The sequence below is a fragment of the Oncorhynchus gorbuscha genome, unplaced genomic scaffold (assembly GCF_021184085.1).
Source record: "Oncorhynchus gorbuscha isolate QuinsamMale2020 ecotype Even-year unplaced genomic scaffold, OgorEven_v1.0 Un_scaffold_1238, whole genome shotgun sequence".
In the NCBI taxonomy this organism is placed as follows: Eukaryota; Metazoa; Chordata; class Actinopteri; order Salmoniformes; family Salmonidae; genus Oncorhynchus; species Oncorhynchus gorbuscha.
Window position 1 is genome coordinate 22,613 of NW_025746073.1, and position 19,677 is coordinate 42,289.

Sequence of the window (19,677 nt, forward strand, 5' to 3'; positions counted from 1 at the left end):
TTCATTCCCTGTCTGGTCCGGAAACCAAGACAACGGGTACATCTCTGGGCGCAGGGTTCTTCTTTGTGGGAGAAGGACACAAGTCTCCCGTACCAAGAGGCATGGAGAGGCAGCCTTGAGTTACTATGATCCCAGACTCTGAACTAGCCTGCTAGAGAACCTGAGGGGGACCAAGAGACATGGAGAGGCAGCCTTGAGTTACTATGATCCCAGACTCTGAACCCCCAGACTCTGAACTAGCCTACTATGCCCCCAGAAACCCTGAGACCAAGAGGCATGGAGAGGCAGCCTGAGCCCCCAGACTCTGAACTAGCCTACTAGAGAACCTGACCAAGAGACATGGAGAGGCAGCCTTGAGTTACTATATGGGGCGGCAGGGTAGCCTAGCGGTTAGAGCATTGGACTAGTAACCGAAAGGTTGCAAGTTCAAATCCCCGAGCTGACAAGGTACAAAATCTGTCGTTCTGCCCCTGAACAGGCAGTTAACCCATTAACCCACTGTTCCTAGGCCGTCATTGAAAATAATAATTTGTTCTTAACTGACTTGCCTAGTAAAATAAAATAAAAATATCGACTACCAGGGCCTTACCGCTACCACTCCTCGGCTTTCGAGCCTCTCCAGGGGGCGACTGTATTCTCGAAGTTGGACCTTCGGAACGCCAACCATCTGATTTGGATACGGAGACAACCCTTATGTATTGGAGATAATGAACTGAATGGTGAGGCATGGAATAATTAAACATGTATCTGTTGTCAGGCTGAATGTTTGAAATACGAGGTGATTTGAGTCATGCTTCTTCAGTAGTAGGAAAAAAGACAATTAGCACTAGAATGTTGTAAAGAAATACTGTGTGTAAATATTGGATGATTGTTTAAAAAAAAAATCACAAGTTGGTCCAAGTTTTTAAAATTATACTGCATCCATATGTATAGGCTGCAAGTACGTTGAAATTTAGTTGTTTTGTTGTCATTGAAACCTGAAAAAAGTTTTTTCGACTTTCAACCAAAACCGAACGTAGATTGGACGTCTTATTTTCAACGTCTTTTCAACAACATTTTCCTAGGTGGGATAGCCCCAATAATCAAAACAGTTTTAACTTCTCCAAATCAATAACCAATATGCAGAAATGGTTTGAGATAAATTGAAAACCTAAACATAAAATGTCCACAAACACCTGCCACAATAATCATATTACTTTTTAACATAAACAATAAATAAACAAGCTCCTTATAAACTGCACAAGCACTAGAAACAATGTTGTTTTGACAAGTGGCAATAAATCACTGATATCGATTAGGGGGGAAATCAGGTTGTAGGTGCTGTTGAAACTAATACAACTAAAAAAAACACATGGAAATGGGAGATATATTTCACCTCGCTGGTTAGAGGACAACCTGCCCTGTGCAACTGGGTACTGGACTTCCTGAAATCGGGATGCCCCCAGGTGGTGAGGGTAGGCAAACAACATCTCACTCCCCGTCATGATCATCAACACGGGGAAATCAATTGAAACAAGCAGGGGTGAGATCTGAGCCCTTCCTGTACTCCCTGTTCACCCACGTAAATCAGCTGGGGACAAACACGCCATCCAACTCAATATCAAGTTTGTACATCACAACAGTGGTAGGCTTGATTACCAACAACAGAGACGGCCTACAGGGAGGAGGTGAGGGCCCTTGGAGTTTGGTGTCAGGAAAATAACCTCACACTCAACGTCAACAAAACTAAGGAGATGATTGTGGACTTCAGTGTTAACATTTTAGAGGGAACACCCCCATCCACATCGATGGAACAGTAGTGGAGAGCCACATTGTAGCTAGTTTTCAAGTTCCTCGGCATACACATCACAGACAAACTGAATTGGTCCACTCACACTGACAGCGTCGTGAAGAAGGCGCAGCAGCGCCTGTGTGTAAATCAACCTCAGGAGGCTGAAAAAATTTGGCTTGTCACCAAAAGCACTCACAAACTTCTACAGATGCACAAAGAGCATCCTGGCGGGCTGTGATCACCGCCTGGTAAAACTGCTCCGCCCTCAATGTTAAAGCTCTCCAGAGGGTAGTGAGGACTGCACAACGCATCACCGGGGGCAAACTACCTGCCCTCCAGGACACCTGACACCACCCGTTGTTACAGGAAGTATTTAAAGATCATCAAGGACATCAACCACCCGAACCACTGCCTGTTCACCCCGCTATCATCCAGAAGGCGAGGTCAGTACAGGTGCATCAAAGCTGGGACCGAGAGACTGAAAAACAGTTCTATCTCAAGGCCATCAGACTGTTAAATAGCCACCACTAACATTGAGTGGCTGCTGCCAACACACTGTCATTGACACTGACCCAACTCCAGCCATTTTAATAATGGGAATTGATGGAAATGATGTAAATATATCACTAGCCACTTTAAACAATGCTACCTTATATAATGTTACTTACCCTACATTATTCATCTCATATGCATATGTATATATTGTACTCTACAACATCGACTGCATCCTTATGTAACACATGTATCACTAGCCACTTTAACTATGCCACTTTGTTTACTTTGTCTACACACTCATCTCATATGTATATACTGTACTCGATACCATCTACTGTATGCTGCTCTGTACCATCACTCATTCATATATCCTTATGTACATGTTCCTTATCCCCTTACACTGTGTATAAGACAGTAGTTTTGGAATTGTTAGTTAGATTACTTGTTGGTTATCACTGCATTGTCGGAACTAGAAGCACAAGCATTTCGCTACACTCGCATTAACATCTGCTAACCATGTGTATGTGACAAATAAAATTTGATTTGATTTGATTTGATTTGACCTGCAGAAGACAGTCAGCTACATGTTGGAGTGATGCAATTAAATGTAGGGGTCGCTAAACAAAAGAACGCAACACTTATTTGTCATAACTCATCAATATCACGTTGAAATCAATTGCGCAAGAGGGGGAGATGAGTTTGTAAGTAACAGTTTGTAAGTAACAGCTCAAACACCACACGGAATGTGGGAATAATGTGTACATCACTATTTAGAGGTAAATTTGTAGAAAACAGCTCGCTACATTTAAAGTGTTGCAGTTTGATTCAAGTAGGTCGCCAACACAGGAAGTGAAACGCTACACTTTATTTGTGTTTATTTGTGTTAATCATATAAACACTACACTTTCAATTCAGAGCCTGTACTTTTCTCAATGAGGCTAATATCCATATCATGTTGAAATCAACAGAACAGGGGACAAACGTTTAGGGTTCTACATTGTGACATCATTAGAATACTCCTCCTACAATGTTAAAACATTCTACATTGTGACATCATTAAAATACTCCTACTACAATGTTAAAGCATTCTACATTGTGACATCATTAGAACACTCCTACTACAATGTTAATTCCATTGATATCATGAAACAACCCTTTCATGTATGTATTTTCTGATGTTTTATCAGAGATCTTTTACCAGAGTAACTCTTCCCACATTGATCACAGCTAAAAGATTTCTCTCCTGTGTGAGTTCTCTGGTGGGCTATCAGGATGTTTGGCTGAGTAAACCTCTTCCCACATTGATTACCGCCACAAGGTTTCGCACCTGTGTGTGTTCTCTGGTGTGATATCATGTTGCTCGAGTGAGTAAAACTCCTCCCACATTGATCACAGCTATAAGGCTTCTCTCCTTTGTGTGTTTTCTGGTGTGATTTTAAATATTGGGAAGAAACAAAACTCTTTCCACAGTCAGAGCAGTGGTAAGGTTTATCTCCTGTGTGTGTTCTCTTGTGTATAGTCAGCTGACTAGATGAAGTAAAACTCTTGCCACATTGATCACAGCTATAAGGTTTCTCCCCAGTGTGCGTTCTCAAATGTACCATCAAGTTGCTTGAGTGACTAAATCTCTTCCCACATTGATCACAGCTATAAGGCTTTTCTCCTGTGTGTGTTTTCTGGTGTGATTTTAAATATTGTGATGAAACAAAACACTTTCCACAGTCAGAGCAGTGGTAAGGTTTCGCTATTGTGTGTGTTCTCTTGTGTGATTTTAAATATTGGGAAGAAACAAAACTTGTTCCACAGTCAGAGCAGTGGTAAGGTTTCTCTCCTGTGTGTATTCTCTGGTGTATAGTCAGCTGGCTAGATGTAGTAAAACTCTTCCCACACCAATCACAGCTATAATCTGTTTCTCTCCTGTATGGATTCTCTGATGTCTTTTAAGGTCTGTTGAAGAGGTGAATCTCTTCCCACAGTCTGAGCAGTGGTGAAGTTTCTTCCTGTGGGTTTCCGCTGGTGTTTCTTGAGGTGTTCTGATCTGGAGAGACTCTCCTCTGCCTCGTCAGCTTCATGATGTTGTTGAGGCTCCCCAGAGGACCCACGATAGTCCCGTCTCTCCAATAGTGTGAACAACAAAGTCAGACAGATGGTTAAAGGCCCACAACAGCAGAAATCCACTGTTTATTTGAGCTAAAAGGTGAAGCCCATGATTTTAACGTCTGTAATGAATGTTTAAAACACAAACGGACTATTTTCTTAACAGTCAAGTGAGCAACAACAGAGTCATATTTAGTCATATTTTTTCACAGTAGTAAAGTGGATGATTGTAGAAATAAGTTATTACAGTTGTTGAAAACCTAAGCAGATGACTCTTGGTCACCAATATGCAGTAGTATATCTGTTGTCTAGTTGCAGTAGTATATCTGTTATCTAGTTGCAGTAGTATATCTGTTATCTAGTTGCAGTAGTATATCTGTTATCTAGTTGCAGTAGTATATCTGTTATCTAGTTGCAGTAGTATATCTGTTATCTAGTTGCAGTAGTATATCTGTTATCTAGTTGCAGTAGTATATCTGTTATCTAGTTGCAGTAGTATATCTGTTATCTAGTTGCAGTAGTATATCTGTTATCTAGTTGCAGTAGTATATCTGTTATCTAGTTGCAGTAGTATATCTGTTATCTAGTTGCAGTAGTATATCTGTTATCTAGTTGCAGTAGTATATCTGTTATCTAGTTGCAGTAGTATATCTGTTATCTAGTTGCAGTAGTATATCTGTTATCTAGTTGCAGTAGTATATCTGTTATCTAGTTGCAGTAGTATATCTGTTATCTAGTTGCAGTAGTATATCTGTTATCTAGTTGCAGTAGTATATCTGTTATCTAGTTGCAGTAGTATATCTGTTATCTAGTTGCAGTAGTATATCTGTTATCTAGTTGCAGTAGTATATCTGTTATCTAGTTGCAGTAGTATATCTGTTATCTAGTTGCAGTAGTATATCTGTTATCTAGTTGCAGTAGTATATCTGTTATCTAGTTGCAGTAGTATATCTGTTATCTAGTTGCAGTAGTATATCTGTTATCTAGTTGCAGTAGTATATATCTGTTATCTAGTTGCAGTAGTATATCTGTTATCTAGTTGCAGTAGTATATCTGTTATCTAGTTGCAGTTGCAGTATATATCTGTTATCTAGTTGCAGTAGTATATCTGTTATCTAGTTGCAGTAGTATATCTGTTATCTAGTTGCAGTATCTGTTATCTAGTTGCAGTAGTATATCTGTTATCTAGTTGCAGTAGTATATCTGTTATCTAGTTGCAGTAGTATATCTGTTATCTAGTTGCAGTAGTATATCTGTTATCTAGTTGCAGTAGTATCTGTTATCTAGTTGCATAGTATATCTGTTATCTAGTTGCAGTATATCTGTTATCTAGTTATCTAGCAGTAGTATATCTGTTATCTAGTTGCTGTTATCTAGTTGCAGTATATCTAGTTGCATATGTTATCTAGTTGCAGTATATCTGTTATCTGTTATCTAGTTGCAGTAGTATATCTGTTATCTAGTTGCAGTATATCTGTATATCTGTTATCTAGTTGCAGTAGTATATCTGTTATCTAGTTGCAGTATATCTGTTATCTGTTATCTAGTTGCAGTATATCTGTTATCTAGTATATATCTGTTATCTAGTTGCAGTAGTATATCTGTTATCTAGTTGCAGTATATCTGTTATCTAGTTGTTATCAGTTGCAGTATATCTGTTATCTATTGCAGTAGTTATCTAGTTGCAGTATATCTGTTATCTAGTTGCAGTAGTATCTGTTATCTAGTTATCTAGTTGCAGTATATATCTAGTGTTATATCTAGTTGCAGTATATCATCTGTTATCTAGTTGCAGTATATCTGTTATCTAGTTGCAGTATATCTGTTATCTAGTGTTACAGTTGCAGTATATCTGTTATCTAGTTGCAGTAGTATATCTGTTATCTAGTTGCAGTATATCTGTTATCTAGTTGCAGTTGCAGTATATCTGTTATCTAGTTGCAGTAGTATATCTGTTATCTAGTTGCTATATCTGTTATCTAGTTGCAGTATATCTGTTATCTAGTTGCAGTAGTATATCTGTTATCTAGTTGCAGTATATCTGTTATCTAGTTGTTATCTAGTTGCAGTATATCTGTTATCTAGTTGCAGTATATCTGTTATCTAGTTGCAGTATATCAGTTATCTAGTTGCAGTATATCTGTTATCTAGTTGCAGTATATCTGTTATCTAGTTGCAGTATATCTGTTATCTAGTTGCATATCTGTTATCTAGTTGCTAGTTATCAGTAGTATATCTGTTATCTAGTTGCAGTATATCTGTTATCTAGTATATATATCTGTTAGTTGCAGTATATCTAGTTGCAGTATATCTGTTATCTAGTTGCAGTAGTATCTGTTATCTAGTTGCAGTAGTATATCTGTTATCTAGTTGCTAGTTGCAGTATATATCTGTTATCTAGTTGCAGTATATCTGTTATCTAGTATATCTGTTATCTAGTTGCAGTAGTATATCTGTTATCTAGTTGCAGTAGTATATCTGTTATCTAGTTGCAGTATATCTGTTATCTAGTTGCAGTAGTATATCTGTTACTAGTTGCTAGTTGCAGTAGTATATCTGTTATCTAGTTGCAGTAGTATATCTGTTATCCTAGTTGCAGTAGTATATCTGTTATCTGTTATCTAGTTGCAGTAGTATATCTGTTATATGTTACTAGTTGCTAGTTGCAGTAGTATATCTGTTATCTAGTGTTATATCTGTTATCTAGTTGCAGTAGTTGCAGTAGTATATCTGTTATCTAGTTGCAGTAGTATATCTGTTATCTAGTTGCAGTATATATCTGTTATCTAGTTGCAGTAGTATATCTGTTATCTAGTTGCAGTAGTATATCTGTTATCTAGTTGCAGTAGTATATCTGTTATCTAGTTGCAGTAGTATATCTGTTATCTAGTTATCTAGTTGCAGTATATCTGTTATCTAGTTGCAGTATATCTAGTTATCTAGTTGCAGTAGTATATCTGTTATCTAGTTGCAGTATCTAGTTGTATATTGCTGTTATCTAGTTGCAGTATATCTGTTATCTAGTTGCAGTATATCTGTTATCTAGTTGCAGTTATCTATCAGTATATCTGTTATCTAGTTGCAGTATATCTGTTATCTAGTTGCAGTTATATGTTATCTAGTTATATCTGTATATCTGTTATCTAGTTGCAGTATATCTGTTATCTAGTTGCAGTATATCTGTTATCTAGTTGCAGTAGTATCTGTTATCTAGTTGCAGTATATATCTGTTATCTAGTTGCAGTAGTATATCTGTTATCTAGTTGCAGTAGTATATCTGTTATCTAGTTGCAGTAGTATCTGTTATCTAGTTGCAGTAGTATATCTGTTATCTAGTTGCAGTATATCAGTATATATCTGTTATCTAGTTGCAGTATATCTGTTATCTAGTTGCAGTAGTATATCTGTTATCTAGTTGCAGTATATCTGTTATCTAGTTGCAGTAGTATATCAGTTATCTGTTATCTAGTTGCAGTAGTATCTGTTATCTAGTTGCAGTAGTATCTGTTATCTAGTATATCTGTTACAGTAGTATATCTGTTATCTAGTTGCAGTATATCTGTTATCTAGTTGCAGTATATCTGTTATCTAGTTGCAGTATATCTGTTATCTAGTTGCAGTATATCTGTTATCTAGTTGCAGTATATCTGTTATCTAGTTGCAGTATATCTGTTATCTAGTTGCAGTATATCAGTTATCTAGTTGCAGTATATCTGTTATCTAGTTGCAGTATATCTAGTTGCAGTATATCTGTTATCTAGTTGCAGTATATCTGTTATCTAGTCTGTTATCTAGTTGCAGTATATCTGTTATCTAGTTGCAGTATATCTGTTATCTAGTTGCAGTATATATCTAGTTGCAGTATATCTGTTATCTAGTTGCAGTATATCCTGTTATCTAGTTGCAGTATATCTGTTATCTAGTTGCAGTATATCTGTTATCTAGTATATATCTGTTATCTAGTTGCAGTATATCCGTATATCTATCTAGTTGCAGTATATCTGTTATCTAGTTGCAGTATATCTGTTATCTAGTTGCAGTATATCTTATCTAGTTGCAGTATATCTGTTATCTAGTTGCAGTATATCTGTATATCTTATTGCAGTATATCTGTTATCTAGTTGCAGTATATCTGTTATCTAGTTGCAGTATATCTGTTATCTAGTTGCAGCTAGTATATCTGTTATCTAGTTGCAGTATATCTGTTATCTTGCAGTTATATCTGTTATCTAGTTGCAGTATATCTGTTATCTAGTTGCAGTAGTATATCTGTTATCTAGTTGCAGTATATATCTGTTATCTAGTTGCAGTAGTATATCTGTTATCTAGTTGCAGTAGTATCTATCTGTTATCTAGTTGCAGTATATCTGTTATCTAGTTGCAGTATATCTAGTGTTATCTAGTTGCAGTTATCTAGTATATATATCTGTTATCTAGTTGCAGTTATCTAGTTGCATATATCTGTTATCTAGTTGCAGTATATCTGTTATCTAGTTGCAGTATATCTGTTATCTAGTTGCAGTATATCTTATCTAGTTGCAGTATATCTTATCTAGTTGCAGTATATCTGTTATCTAGTTGTTATCTAGTATATCTGTTATCTAGTTGCAGTATATCTGTTATCTAGTTGCAGTATATCTAGTTGCATATCTGTTATCTAGTTGCAGTATATCTGTTATCTAGTTGCAGTAGTATATCTGTTATCTAGTTGCAGTATATCTGTTATCTAGTTGCAGTAGTATATCTGTTATCTAGTTGCAGTAGTATATCTGTTATCTAGTTGCAGTAGTATCTGTTATCTGTTATCTAGTTATCAGTGCAGTATATCTGTTATATCTGTTATCTAGTTGCATCTAGTTGCAGTATATCTGTTATCTAGTTGCAGTATATCTGTTATCTAGTTGCAGTATATCTGTTATCTAGTTGCAGTAGTATCTGTTATCTAGTTGCAGTATATCTGTTATCTAGTTGCAGTATATCTGTTATCTAGTTGCAGTATATCTGTTATCTAGTTGCAGTATATCTGTTATCTAGTTATCTAGTTGCAGTAGTATATCTGTTATCTAGTTGCAGTAGTATATCTGTTATCTAGTTGCAGTAGTATATCTGTTATCTAGTTGCAGTATATCTGTTATCTAGTTGTTATCTAGTAGTATATCAGTTATCTAGTTGCAGTAGTATATCTGTTATCTAGTTGCAGTTATCTATCTAGTTGCAGTATATCTGTTATCTAGTTGTAGTATATCTGTTATCTAGTTGTAGTATATCTAGTTGCAGTATATCTGTTATCTAGTTGCAGTAGTATATCTGTTATCTAGTTGCAGTAGTATATCAGTTATCTAGTTGCAGTTATATCAGTAGTATCTTATCTAGTTGCAGTATATCTGTTATCTAGTTGTAGTATATCAGTTATCTAGTTGCAGTATATCTGTTATCTGTTATCTAGTTGCAGTATATATGTTATCTGTTATCTAGTTGCAGTATATCTGTTATCTAGTTGCAGTATATCAGTTATCTAGTTGCAGTATATCAGTTATCTAGTTGCAGTATATCAGTTATCTAGTTGCAGTATATCAGTTATTTAGTTGTAGTATATCTGTTATCTAGTTGCAGTATATCTGTTATCTAGTTGTAGTACATCTGTGTGGGCAGAAATGGTGAGCGAAGGTATTTGTTTTTCACAATGTATTCCGAATATTACCACACATTATCAGAGCAAGATCAGGATGCTACTCAAGGAAACTCACATTAAGCTCTGGTGTCTATTCACTAATTCACCACCATGGGGGGAAAACTCTGGGGAGTTCCCATAGGCCGACAGCAAAAAATAGCCTCCATTTTACAGGTTGCTTGAGAGTGCATTTCACAGGCTCATTTGAATGTCCTGCTTAATATCATGTTTGAGTAAAATGCTCTGTGGTTAGCTTTGCTACCTGCCTGTCAATGAGCGTTAGCATTCAAGCTGACAACTACTGTATCAAAAATAGGTATTTTGAGAAACGTAGTAAATAAAAGTGTTAAATCAAAATATATTTTAGATTATTCAAAGTATCCACCCTTTGCCTTTCATGACAGCTTTGCACACTCTTGGTATTCTCTCAACCAGCTTCACCTGGAATGCTCTTCCAACGGTCTTGAAAGAGTTCCCACATATGCTGAGCACTTGTTGGCAGCTTTTCCTTCACTCCGCGGTCCAACTCATCCCAAACCATCTCAATTGCGTTGAGGTCAGGGATTATGGAGGCCAGGTCATCTAACGCAGCACTCCATCACTCTCCTTCCTGGTCAAATAGCCCTTACACAGCCTGGAGGTGTGTTTTGAGTCATTGTCTTGTTGAAAAATGTTTGTCCTGTTTGACATGTTTCTACAAAAGGTAATGGAACTTTTTTTGACTTTTCGTCTGGACTTAGTGCCCGCGCCTAGTGCATTTGGAATAGTGAACTAAACGCGAGAACAAAAAGGAGGTATTTGGACATAAGTATGGACTTTATCGAACAAAACAAACATTTATTGTGGAACTGTGATTCCTGGGAGTGCATTCCGATGAAGATCATCAAAGGTAAGTGAATATTTATAATGCAATTTCTGACTTTTGTTGACTCCATAACATGGCGGGTATCTGTATGGCTTGTTTTGGTGGCTGAACGACTTAGTCAGATAATCGCACGGTGTGCTTTTGCCGTAAAGCTTTTTAAAAATCTGACACAGCGGTGGCATTAAGGTCAAGTTTATCTTTAATTCTATGTATAACACTTGTATCTTTCATCAGCGTTTATTATGAGTATTTCTGTAAATTGATGTGGCTCTCTGAAAAATCACCGGACGTTTTGGAGGCAAAACATTACAGAACATAACGCGCCAATGTAAATTGAGATTTTTGGATATAAATATTAACTTTATCGAACAAAACATACATGTATTGTGTAACATGAAGTCCTATGAGTGCCATCTGATGAAGATCATCAAAGGTTAGTGATTCATTTTCTCTCTATTTCTCCTTTTTGTGACTCCTCTCTTTGTCTGGAAAATGGCTGTATGTTTTTTTGTGACTAGGCGCTGTCCTCAGATAATCACAATGTATGCTTTTGCCGTAAAGCATTTTTGAAATCGGACACTGTGGTTGGATTAACAAGAAGTTTATCTTTAAAATGGTGTATAATACTTGTATGTTTGAGGAATTTGGCGCCATGCAATTTCACTGGCTGTTGTCGAGGTGGAACGCGAGCGTCCCACATATCCCAGAGAAGTTAATTGAAATGCATTCCAGGTGACTACCCCATGAAGCTGGTTGAGAGAATGCCAAGAGTGTGCAAAGCTGTCATCAAGGCAAAGGGTGGCTATTTGAAGAATCTGAAATATAAAATACATTTTGGTTTGTTTAACACTTTTTTGGTTACTACATGATTCCATGTGTGTTATTTCATAGTTTTGATGACTTCACTATTATTCTACCATGTAGAAAATAGTCAAAATAAAGAAAAAGCCTTGAATGAATAGGTGCGTCCAAACTTTTGACTGGTACTGATTTATAAAGCCTTTATACAGGCATATTCAACAGTTAGGCTTATTATAGTCCTAATTAAGTTGCGGTTTGCTCTCTCCTCAATTGTCTTAGACAATTAAGCTAAAACCAATGCATCCCTAAGGTGTTTGATGGGGTTGAGGTCAGGGCTCTGAGCAGGCAAGTCAAGTTCTTCCACACCGATCTCATCAAACCATATCTGTTTGGACTTCGCTTTAGGCACAGGGGCATTGTCGTGCTGCAACAGGAAAGAGCCAAACTGTTTGCCAAACTGTTGCCACAATGTTGGAAGTACAGAATCATCTACGTCGTCACTATGCTGTAGCACTACAGGAAAGAGCCTTCCACAAACTGTTGGAAGCACAGAATATTCTAGAATGTCATTGTATGATGTAGTGTTTCCCTTCGCTGGAACCATGAAAAAACAGCCCCAAATCATTATTCCTCTTCCACCAAACTTTACAGTTGGCACTGTGCATTCAGGCAGGTAGTGTTCTCCTGGCATCCGCCAAACCCAGTTTAATGAACTATGTATTCAGGCAGGTAGTGTTCTCCTGGAATCCGCTAAACCCAGATTCATCCGTCGGACTGCCAGATGGTGAAGTGGGATTCATCACTCTGCTCCAGAGTCCAATGGTGGCGAGCTTTACACCAAGCCGACATATGGCATTGCGCATGTTGATCTTAGGCTTGTGTGTGACTGCTGTGCCATGGAAACCCATCTCATGAAGCTCCCGACAAACAGTTATTGTGCCGATGTTGCTTCCACAGGCAGTTTGGAATGCGCTTGAGCACTCGGAGGTCCCGTTCTGTGAGCTTGTGTGGCCTACCACTTAGCGGCTGAGCCATTGTTGCTCCTAGAGGTTTCCACTTCACAATAACAGCACTTACAGTTGACCCGAGGCAGCTCTAGCAGGGCAGAAATCTGACAAACTGACTGGTTGGAAAGGTTGCATCCCATGATGGTGCTACATTTAAAGTAAGAGCTCTTCAGTAAGGCCACTCTACTACCAGTGTTTGTCAATGGAAATTGCACGGCTGTGTTCTCGATTTTTATTCACCAGTCAGCAATGGATGTGGCTGAAATAGCTGAACCCACTAATTTGAAGGTGTGTCCACAAAATGTTGAATATATAGAGTATTTGCGACTCCTCTACAAAAATAAATCACGGTGAACAAAACAGCCCATCGACAGAACAATCGACCAGTAGACTACGGTCAACCCTAAAACAATTGGCTGAATATTATACAATGACTTATCAACGGCTCTACCAATTTGACCTCCACAGGAAAACCAACACTGGCAGTTATAGAAAGACCCATATAATATATCACCATTGATTCCTGAAGAATAGAGCTTATAAACGACTCATGTTTCAACTGTCTCACCCCATCAGAAACCAATATATACGCCTGTATGACACCACTGTTGGTAATTAAACAATGTATAGCTTCAAAAGTAGGTTAAATCTCTCATTATGACCTATTCTAGAATATACTATATATTCTAGAAACCTGGTTAAACGATCATTATGACCTCACGGATGAATTCTAGAATATACTATATGTAACAGTATAACTTTAGACCGTCCCCTCGCCCATACCCGGGCGCGAACCAGGGACCCTCTGCACACATCAACAACAGTCACCCACAAAGCATCGTTACCAATTGCACCACAAAAGCCGCGTCCCTTGCAGAGCAAGGGGAACCACTACTTCAAGGTCTCAGAGCAAGTGACGTCACCGATTGAAACGCTATTTATAGCACGCACCACAGCTAACTAGCTAGCCGTTTCACATCCGTTACATATGAATTAATTCTAGAATATACTATATATCCTAGAAACCTGGTTAAACTATCATTATGACATCATGGATGGCCAGTCCTTGTATTCATAGTGAATTCAGGGGGAGGCCCTGAGCTGAACTCAAACCTGGGTCCAGTGACTGTCAAATCAACACCTTTTTTGGCTGGCATTTTGTTGCTGTTTATATCCTAGGTTGTCCCATTAAAAAAGCTACACAATCAATCAACCAATATGCAGTTTAAACAATAACAAACCTGTAATTCCACCACTGTTTTGGTAATAAGATGATGGATGGGGCTGGAGAAATGTAACTACTCTCAAATTCATAGACAGACCTACGGATGCAAGGACTGACCATCCATGATATCAACATTATAGTTTAAACCATGTTGAGGCTACACAGTGTTGATTTACATTGTTTCTAAACATTATAGTAAAAAAAAGCTTATTTGGGGTTCTGATGGGTCACAACAGTTGAACTCAAGCTCATGAGGCATGTGTTATATTCTTCAAGAATCAATGGCTATAAATTAATAATTTAAAAGTCCAAATATGGATGTAGCAACTACAGACTTCCCCTTTAACACCACACATCAGTTCAACAACTGCAGAGTTTGTGCCTCTGATTCTAAGACAGTACTTACTAGTGTTAATCAGGGAACGGTTTCTCAAAACCATCTTACGGTTAAGTTCATCATTAGAACCATTGGATGAGATAAGATGCGTTTGGGAAACCGGGCCCAGATATCCAGTGTCCTCCTCTTCTTCTTCCTCCTCCATTTTAGATGTGACAGTCATCTCCTTCTCTTCCTCTTTCACTCCAAAAACTGCATCCTCCTCTTTCTCTTCCTCCTCTTCTTTTACTGTAACATCCTCCTCCTCTTTCACTCCAAAAACGGCATTCTCCATCTCTTCAGTAAAATCATCTTCTTTTACTGTAACATCCTCCTCCTCTTTCACTCTGAACGTATCTTCCTCTTCTTTAACTGAGACGTCTTTCTCTTCTTCTTTCACCGTAACAGCCTCACCCTCTACTTGTTTTTGTATTGTAACTTCCTCCTCCTCTTTCACCAGAGCTTCTTTCTCCGTCCAGCAGACCACCTCTTCTTCATCAGGAGGAGAGCAGCTTAGTGAACTCATGGTCAGAGATGTTAGCTAGCTAGGCTAATGCTAACTTAACCAGCCCGCTAGCTGACCAAGAACAAAAACACCGTACATATGAAATTAAATCGGATAACTAACTAACGCTAGACGACATATACAGCGGCTAATATACACTAAAGCGTCTAAAGAGCTTTATTGTTTCGTCTCTGTTGTCTATCAAGCTACTGAGGTTTCCGACGAACTGTTGCTGCTGTTGAAAGAAGCGTTCCGTCCACTACATTATACGTCACACCAGCAGCATCGCCTTAAAGTCGCAGACCGCCATATGGTGACTGGAGTGGGAAAAATAGTAACTCAGTTGTAGTCACGATCTGGTTACCTACTTACTATTAAGTACAAGTGTCAGTTGAGTAAAATGTATTTATTTTATTTTCAGACAACATGTTAAAGCGTGGGAAGCATGAGTTTTTAATCACCAATGTAACAACACTGTGTGGTTAAAGACTTAGTAACTTAGTTGTGGTCACGATTTGGTTACCTATTAAGAAAAAGTTATGTTTTTGCGTTATTACCTATTTATTAACTTAAATCCTACAATTAACTTAAATCCTACAATGTGATTTTCTGGATTTTTTTCCCCATTTTGTCTGTCATAGTTGAAGTGTACCTATGATGAAAATTACAGGCCTCTCATCTTTTTAAGTGGGAGAACTTGCACAATTGGTGGCTGACTAAATACTTTTTTGCCCCACTGTATATATATATTTTTTACTATTTTCTACATTGTAGACTAATACTGAAAGACGTCAAAACTATGAAATAACACATATGGAATCATATAGTAACCAAAAAAGTGTTCAACAATATATATATATATATACTCTTGTCATTCTCTCAACCAGCTTCACCTGGAATGCTTTTGCAACAGTAATGCCAAGAGTGTGCAAAGCTGTCATCAAAGCAAAGGGTGGCTACTTTGAAGAATCTTAAATCTAAAATATATTCAGATTTGTTTTAACAGTTTTTTGGTTACTATAATATTCCATGTGTGTTATTTCATAGTTTTTGGTCACTACATGATTCCATATGTGTTATTTCATAGTTTTTGGTCACTACATGATTCCATATGTGTTATTTCATAGTTTTAGGTTACTATATGACAAAGTTGTTGTTCACCGTTAAGTCTACATTTTCAGACAAACTGGCTAGCCATTGCAGTTACAGCTAGTTGTATCATTCATCCTACTTTACTATCAACTGGCCAGCTATATCAGGCAGCTTTGGTGGTGGCAGCATCATGCTGTTTGGATGTTATTTAGAGGCAGAGACTGGGAGGCTAGTCAGGAGGGAACCTGGCACCGTCCCTACGGTGAAGCATGGTGGTGGCAGCATCATGCTGTTTGGATGTTATTTAGAGGCAGAGCCTGGGAGGCTAGTCAGGAGGGAACCTGGCACCGTCCCTACGGTGAAGCATGGTGGTGGCAGCATCATGCTGTTTGGATGTTATTTAGAGGCAAAGACTGGGAGGCTAGTCAGGAGGGAACCTGGCACCGTCCCTACGGTGAAGCATGGTGGTGGTAGCATCATGCTGTTTGGATGTTATTTAGAGGCAGAGACTGGGAGGCTAGTCAGGAGGGAACCTGGCACCGTCCCTACGGTGAAGCATGGTGGTGGCAGCATCATGCTGTTTGGATGTTATTTAGAGGCAGAGCCTGGGAGGCTAGTCAGGAGGGAACCTGGCACCGTCCCTACGGTGAAGCATGGTGGTGGCAGCATCATGCTGTTTGGATGTTATTTAGAGGCAGAGCCTGGGAGGCTAGTCAGGAGGGAACCTGGCACCGTCCCTACGGTGAAGCATGGTGGTGGCAGCATCATGCTGTTTGGATGTTATTTAGAGGCAGAGCCTGGGAGGCTAGTCAGGAGGGAACCTGGCACCGTCCTACTGGTGAAGCATGGTGGTGGCAGCATCATGCTGTTTGGATGTTATTTAGAGGCAGAGACTGGGAGGCTAGTCAGGAGGGAACCTGGCACCGTCCCTACGGTGAAACATGGTGGTGGCAGCATCATGCTGTTTGGATGTTATTTAGAGGCAGAGCCTGGGAGGCTAGTCAGGAGGGAACCTGGCACCGTCCCTACGGTGAAGCATGGTGGTGGCAGCATCATGCTGTTTGGATGTTATTTAGAGGCAGAGACTGGGGGCTAGTCAGGAGGGAACCTGGCACCGTCCCTACGGTGAAGCATGGTGGTGGCAGCATCATGCTGTTTGGATGTTATTTAGAGGCAGAGACTGGGAGGCTAGTCAGGAGGGAACCTGGCACCGTCCCTACGGTGAAGCATGGTGGTGGCAGCATCATGCTGTTTGGATGTTATTTAGAGGCAGAGCCTGGGAGGCTAGTCAGGAGGGAACCTGGCACCGTCCCTACGGTGAAGCATGGTGGTGGCAGCATCTGCTGTTTGGATGTTATTTAGAGGCAGAGACTGGGAGGCTAGTCAGGAGGGAACCTGGCACCGTCCCTACGGTGAAGCATGGTGGTGGCAGCATCATGCTGTTTGGATGTTATTTAGAGGCAGAGACTGGGAGGCTAGTCAGGAGGGAACCTGGCACCGTCCCTACGGTGAAGCATGGTGGTGGTAGCATCATGCTGTTTGGATGTTATTTAGAGGCAGAGACTGGGAGGCTAGTCAGGGAGGGAACCTGGCACCGTCCCTACGGTGAAGCATGGTGGTGGCAGCATCATGCTGTTTGGATGTTATTTAGAGGCAGAGCCTGGGAGGCTAGTCAGGAGGGAACCTGGCACCGTCCCTACGGTGAAGCATGGTGGTGGCAGCATCATGCTGTTTGGATGTTATTTAGAGGCAGAGCCTGGGAGGCTAGTCAGGAGGGAACCTGGCACCGTCCCTACGGTGAAGCATGGTGGTGGCAGCATCATGCTGTTTGGATGTTATTTAGAGGCAGAGACTGGGAGGCTAGTCAGGAGGGAACCTGGCACCGTCCCTACGGTGAAACATGGTGGTGGCAGCATCATGCTGTTTGGATGTTATTTAGAGGCAGAGCCTGGGAGGCTAGTCAGGAGGGAACCTGGCACCGTCCCTACGGTGAAGCATGGTGGTGGCAGCATCATGCTGTGTGGATGTTATTTAGAGGCAGAGACTGGGGGGCTAGTCAGGAGGGAACCTGGCACCGTCCCTACGGTGAAGCATGGTGGTGGCAGCATCATGCTGTTTGGATGTTATTTAGAGGCAGAGACTGGGGAGCTAGTCAGGAGGGAACCTGGCACCGTCCCTACGGTGAAGCATGGTGGTGGCAGCATCATGCTGTTTGGATGTTATTTAGAGGCAGAGACTGGGAGGCTAGTCAGGAGGGAACCTGGCACCGTCCCTACGGTGAAGCATGGTGGTGGCAGCATCATGCTGTGTGGATGTTATTTAGAGGCAGAGACTGGGAGGCTAGTCAGGAGGGGAAAGGACGGAGCAAAGTGTAGAGAGATCCTTGATGAAATCCTGCTCCAGGGGACCTCAGACTAGGGTGAAGGTTCACCGTCCAACAGGACAACGACCCCAAGCACATAGCGGAGACAATGCAGGAGAGGCTTCGGGATGAGTATCTGAATGTCCTTGAGTGCCCCAGCCAGAGCCCGGACTTGAACCCGATCGGACATCTCTGGAGAGACCTGGAAATAGCTGTGCAGCGACGCTCCCCATCCAACCTGACAGAGCTTGAGAGGATCTGCAGAGAAGAATGGGAGAAACTCCCCAAATACAGGTGTGCTAAGCTTCTAGCTTCATACCCAAGAAGACTCAAGGCTGTAATCGCTGCCAAAGGTGCTTCAACAGGTTAGTTGAGGTAATTGAGTTAATATGTAGATGTAGGTAGGGGTAAAGTGCATAGACTATGCATAGATAATAAACACCAAATAGCAGCAGTGTAAAAAAAAATGCAAATAGTCTGGGTAGCCATTTTATTAATCGTTAAGGAGCCTATTGGACCTAGACATGCCTGTAATCCATGGCTTCTGGTTGGGATATGTACGTACTAATGTTAGCTAGTTAAGATGAGCTACAAGCCTAGTGGTAGGCTATTTTAGCTGTTCGGCTGATTAGTACATAAATACGAAATAAATATTTTTTTCAAACACAGTGTCTAATATACACCGAAAGCATCTCAAGGAGCTATAACGTTTCGGCTATGTTGTCTGGCAAGCTAACGAAGTGGCTAACGAGCTGTTGTTGTTGACGAAGCTTCCCGTCCACTAGATTATACGTCACACCAGCAGCATCACCTGAAAGATGCACATCGCCATCTGCTGACTGGGCAACGCAGTTTAGGAAAAATGTTTATTTTACTTTCAGACAAAACCTTTTTCTTCTTCATGTATTTATTTAAATAATCCTGATATATTGAGACGTACAAAAAATTAACACATGACTTGACGAGGCACTACAGTCCCTGGTTCGATTCCAGGCTGTATCACAGCGGTCTAAGGCACTACAGTCCCTGGTTCGATTCCAGGCTGTATCACAGCGGTCTAAGGCACTACAGTCCCTGGTTCGATTCCAGGCTGTATCACAGCGGTCTAAGGCACTACAGTCCCTGGTTCGATTCCAGGCTGTATCACAGCGGTCTAAGGCACTACAGTCCCTGGTTCGATTCCAGGCTGTATCACAGCGGTCTAAGGCACTACAGTCCCTGGTTCGATTCCAGGCTGTATCACAGCGGTCTAAGGCACTACAGTCCCTGGTTCGATTCCAGGCTGTATCACAGCGGTCTAAGGCACTACAGTCCCTGGTTCGATTCCAGGCTGTATCACAGCGGTCTAAGGCACTACAGTCCCTGGTTCGATTCCAGGCTGTATCACAGCGGTCTAAGGCACTACAGTCC

The 19,677-nt window shown here is 40.3% G+C and overlaps 1 protein-coding gene across 1 annotated transcript; it reads right to left on the reverse strand.

Annotated features, from left to right (window-relative positions):
• Positions 1 to 151: 151 nt before the first annotated feature.
• On the reverse strand, positions 152 to 15,085 carry LOC124021869 (cilia- and flagella-associated protein 251-like). Its single transcript, XM_046337007.1, has 3 exons — positions 14,338 to 15,085; positions 4,241 to 4,385; positions 152 to 160 (listed from the first exon to the last, which is right to left on the reverse strand). The coding sequence occupies exons 1-3, from the start codon at positions 14,832 to 14,834 to the stop codon at positions 152 to 154; spliced, it is 651 nt and encodes a 216-aa protein (XP_046192963.1). The 5' UTR covers positions 14,835 to 15,085.
• Positions 15,086 to 19,677: the final 4,592 nt, after the last annotated feature.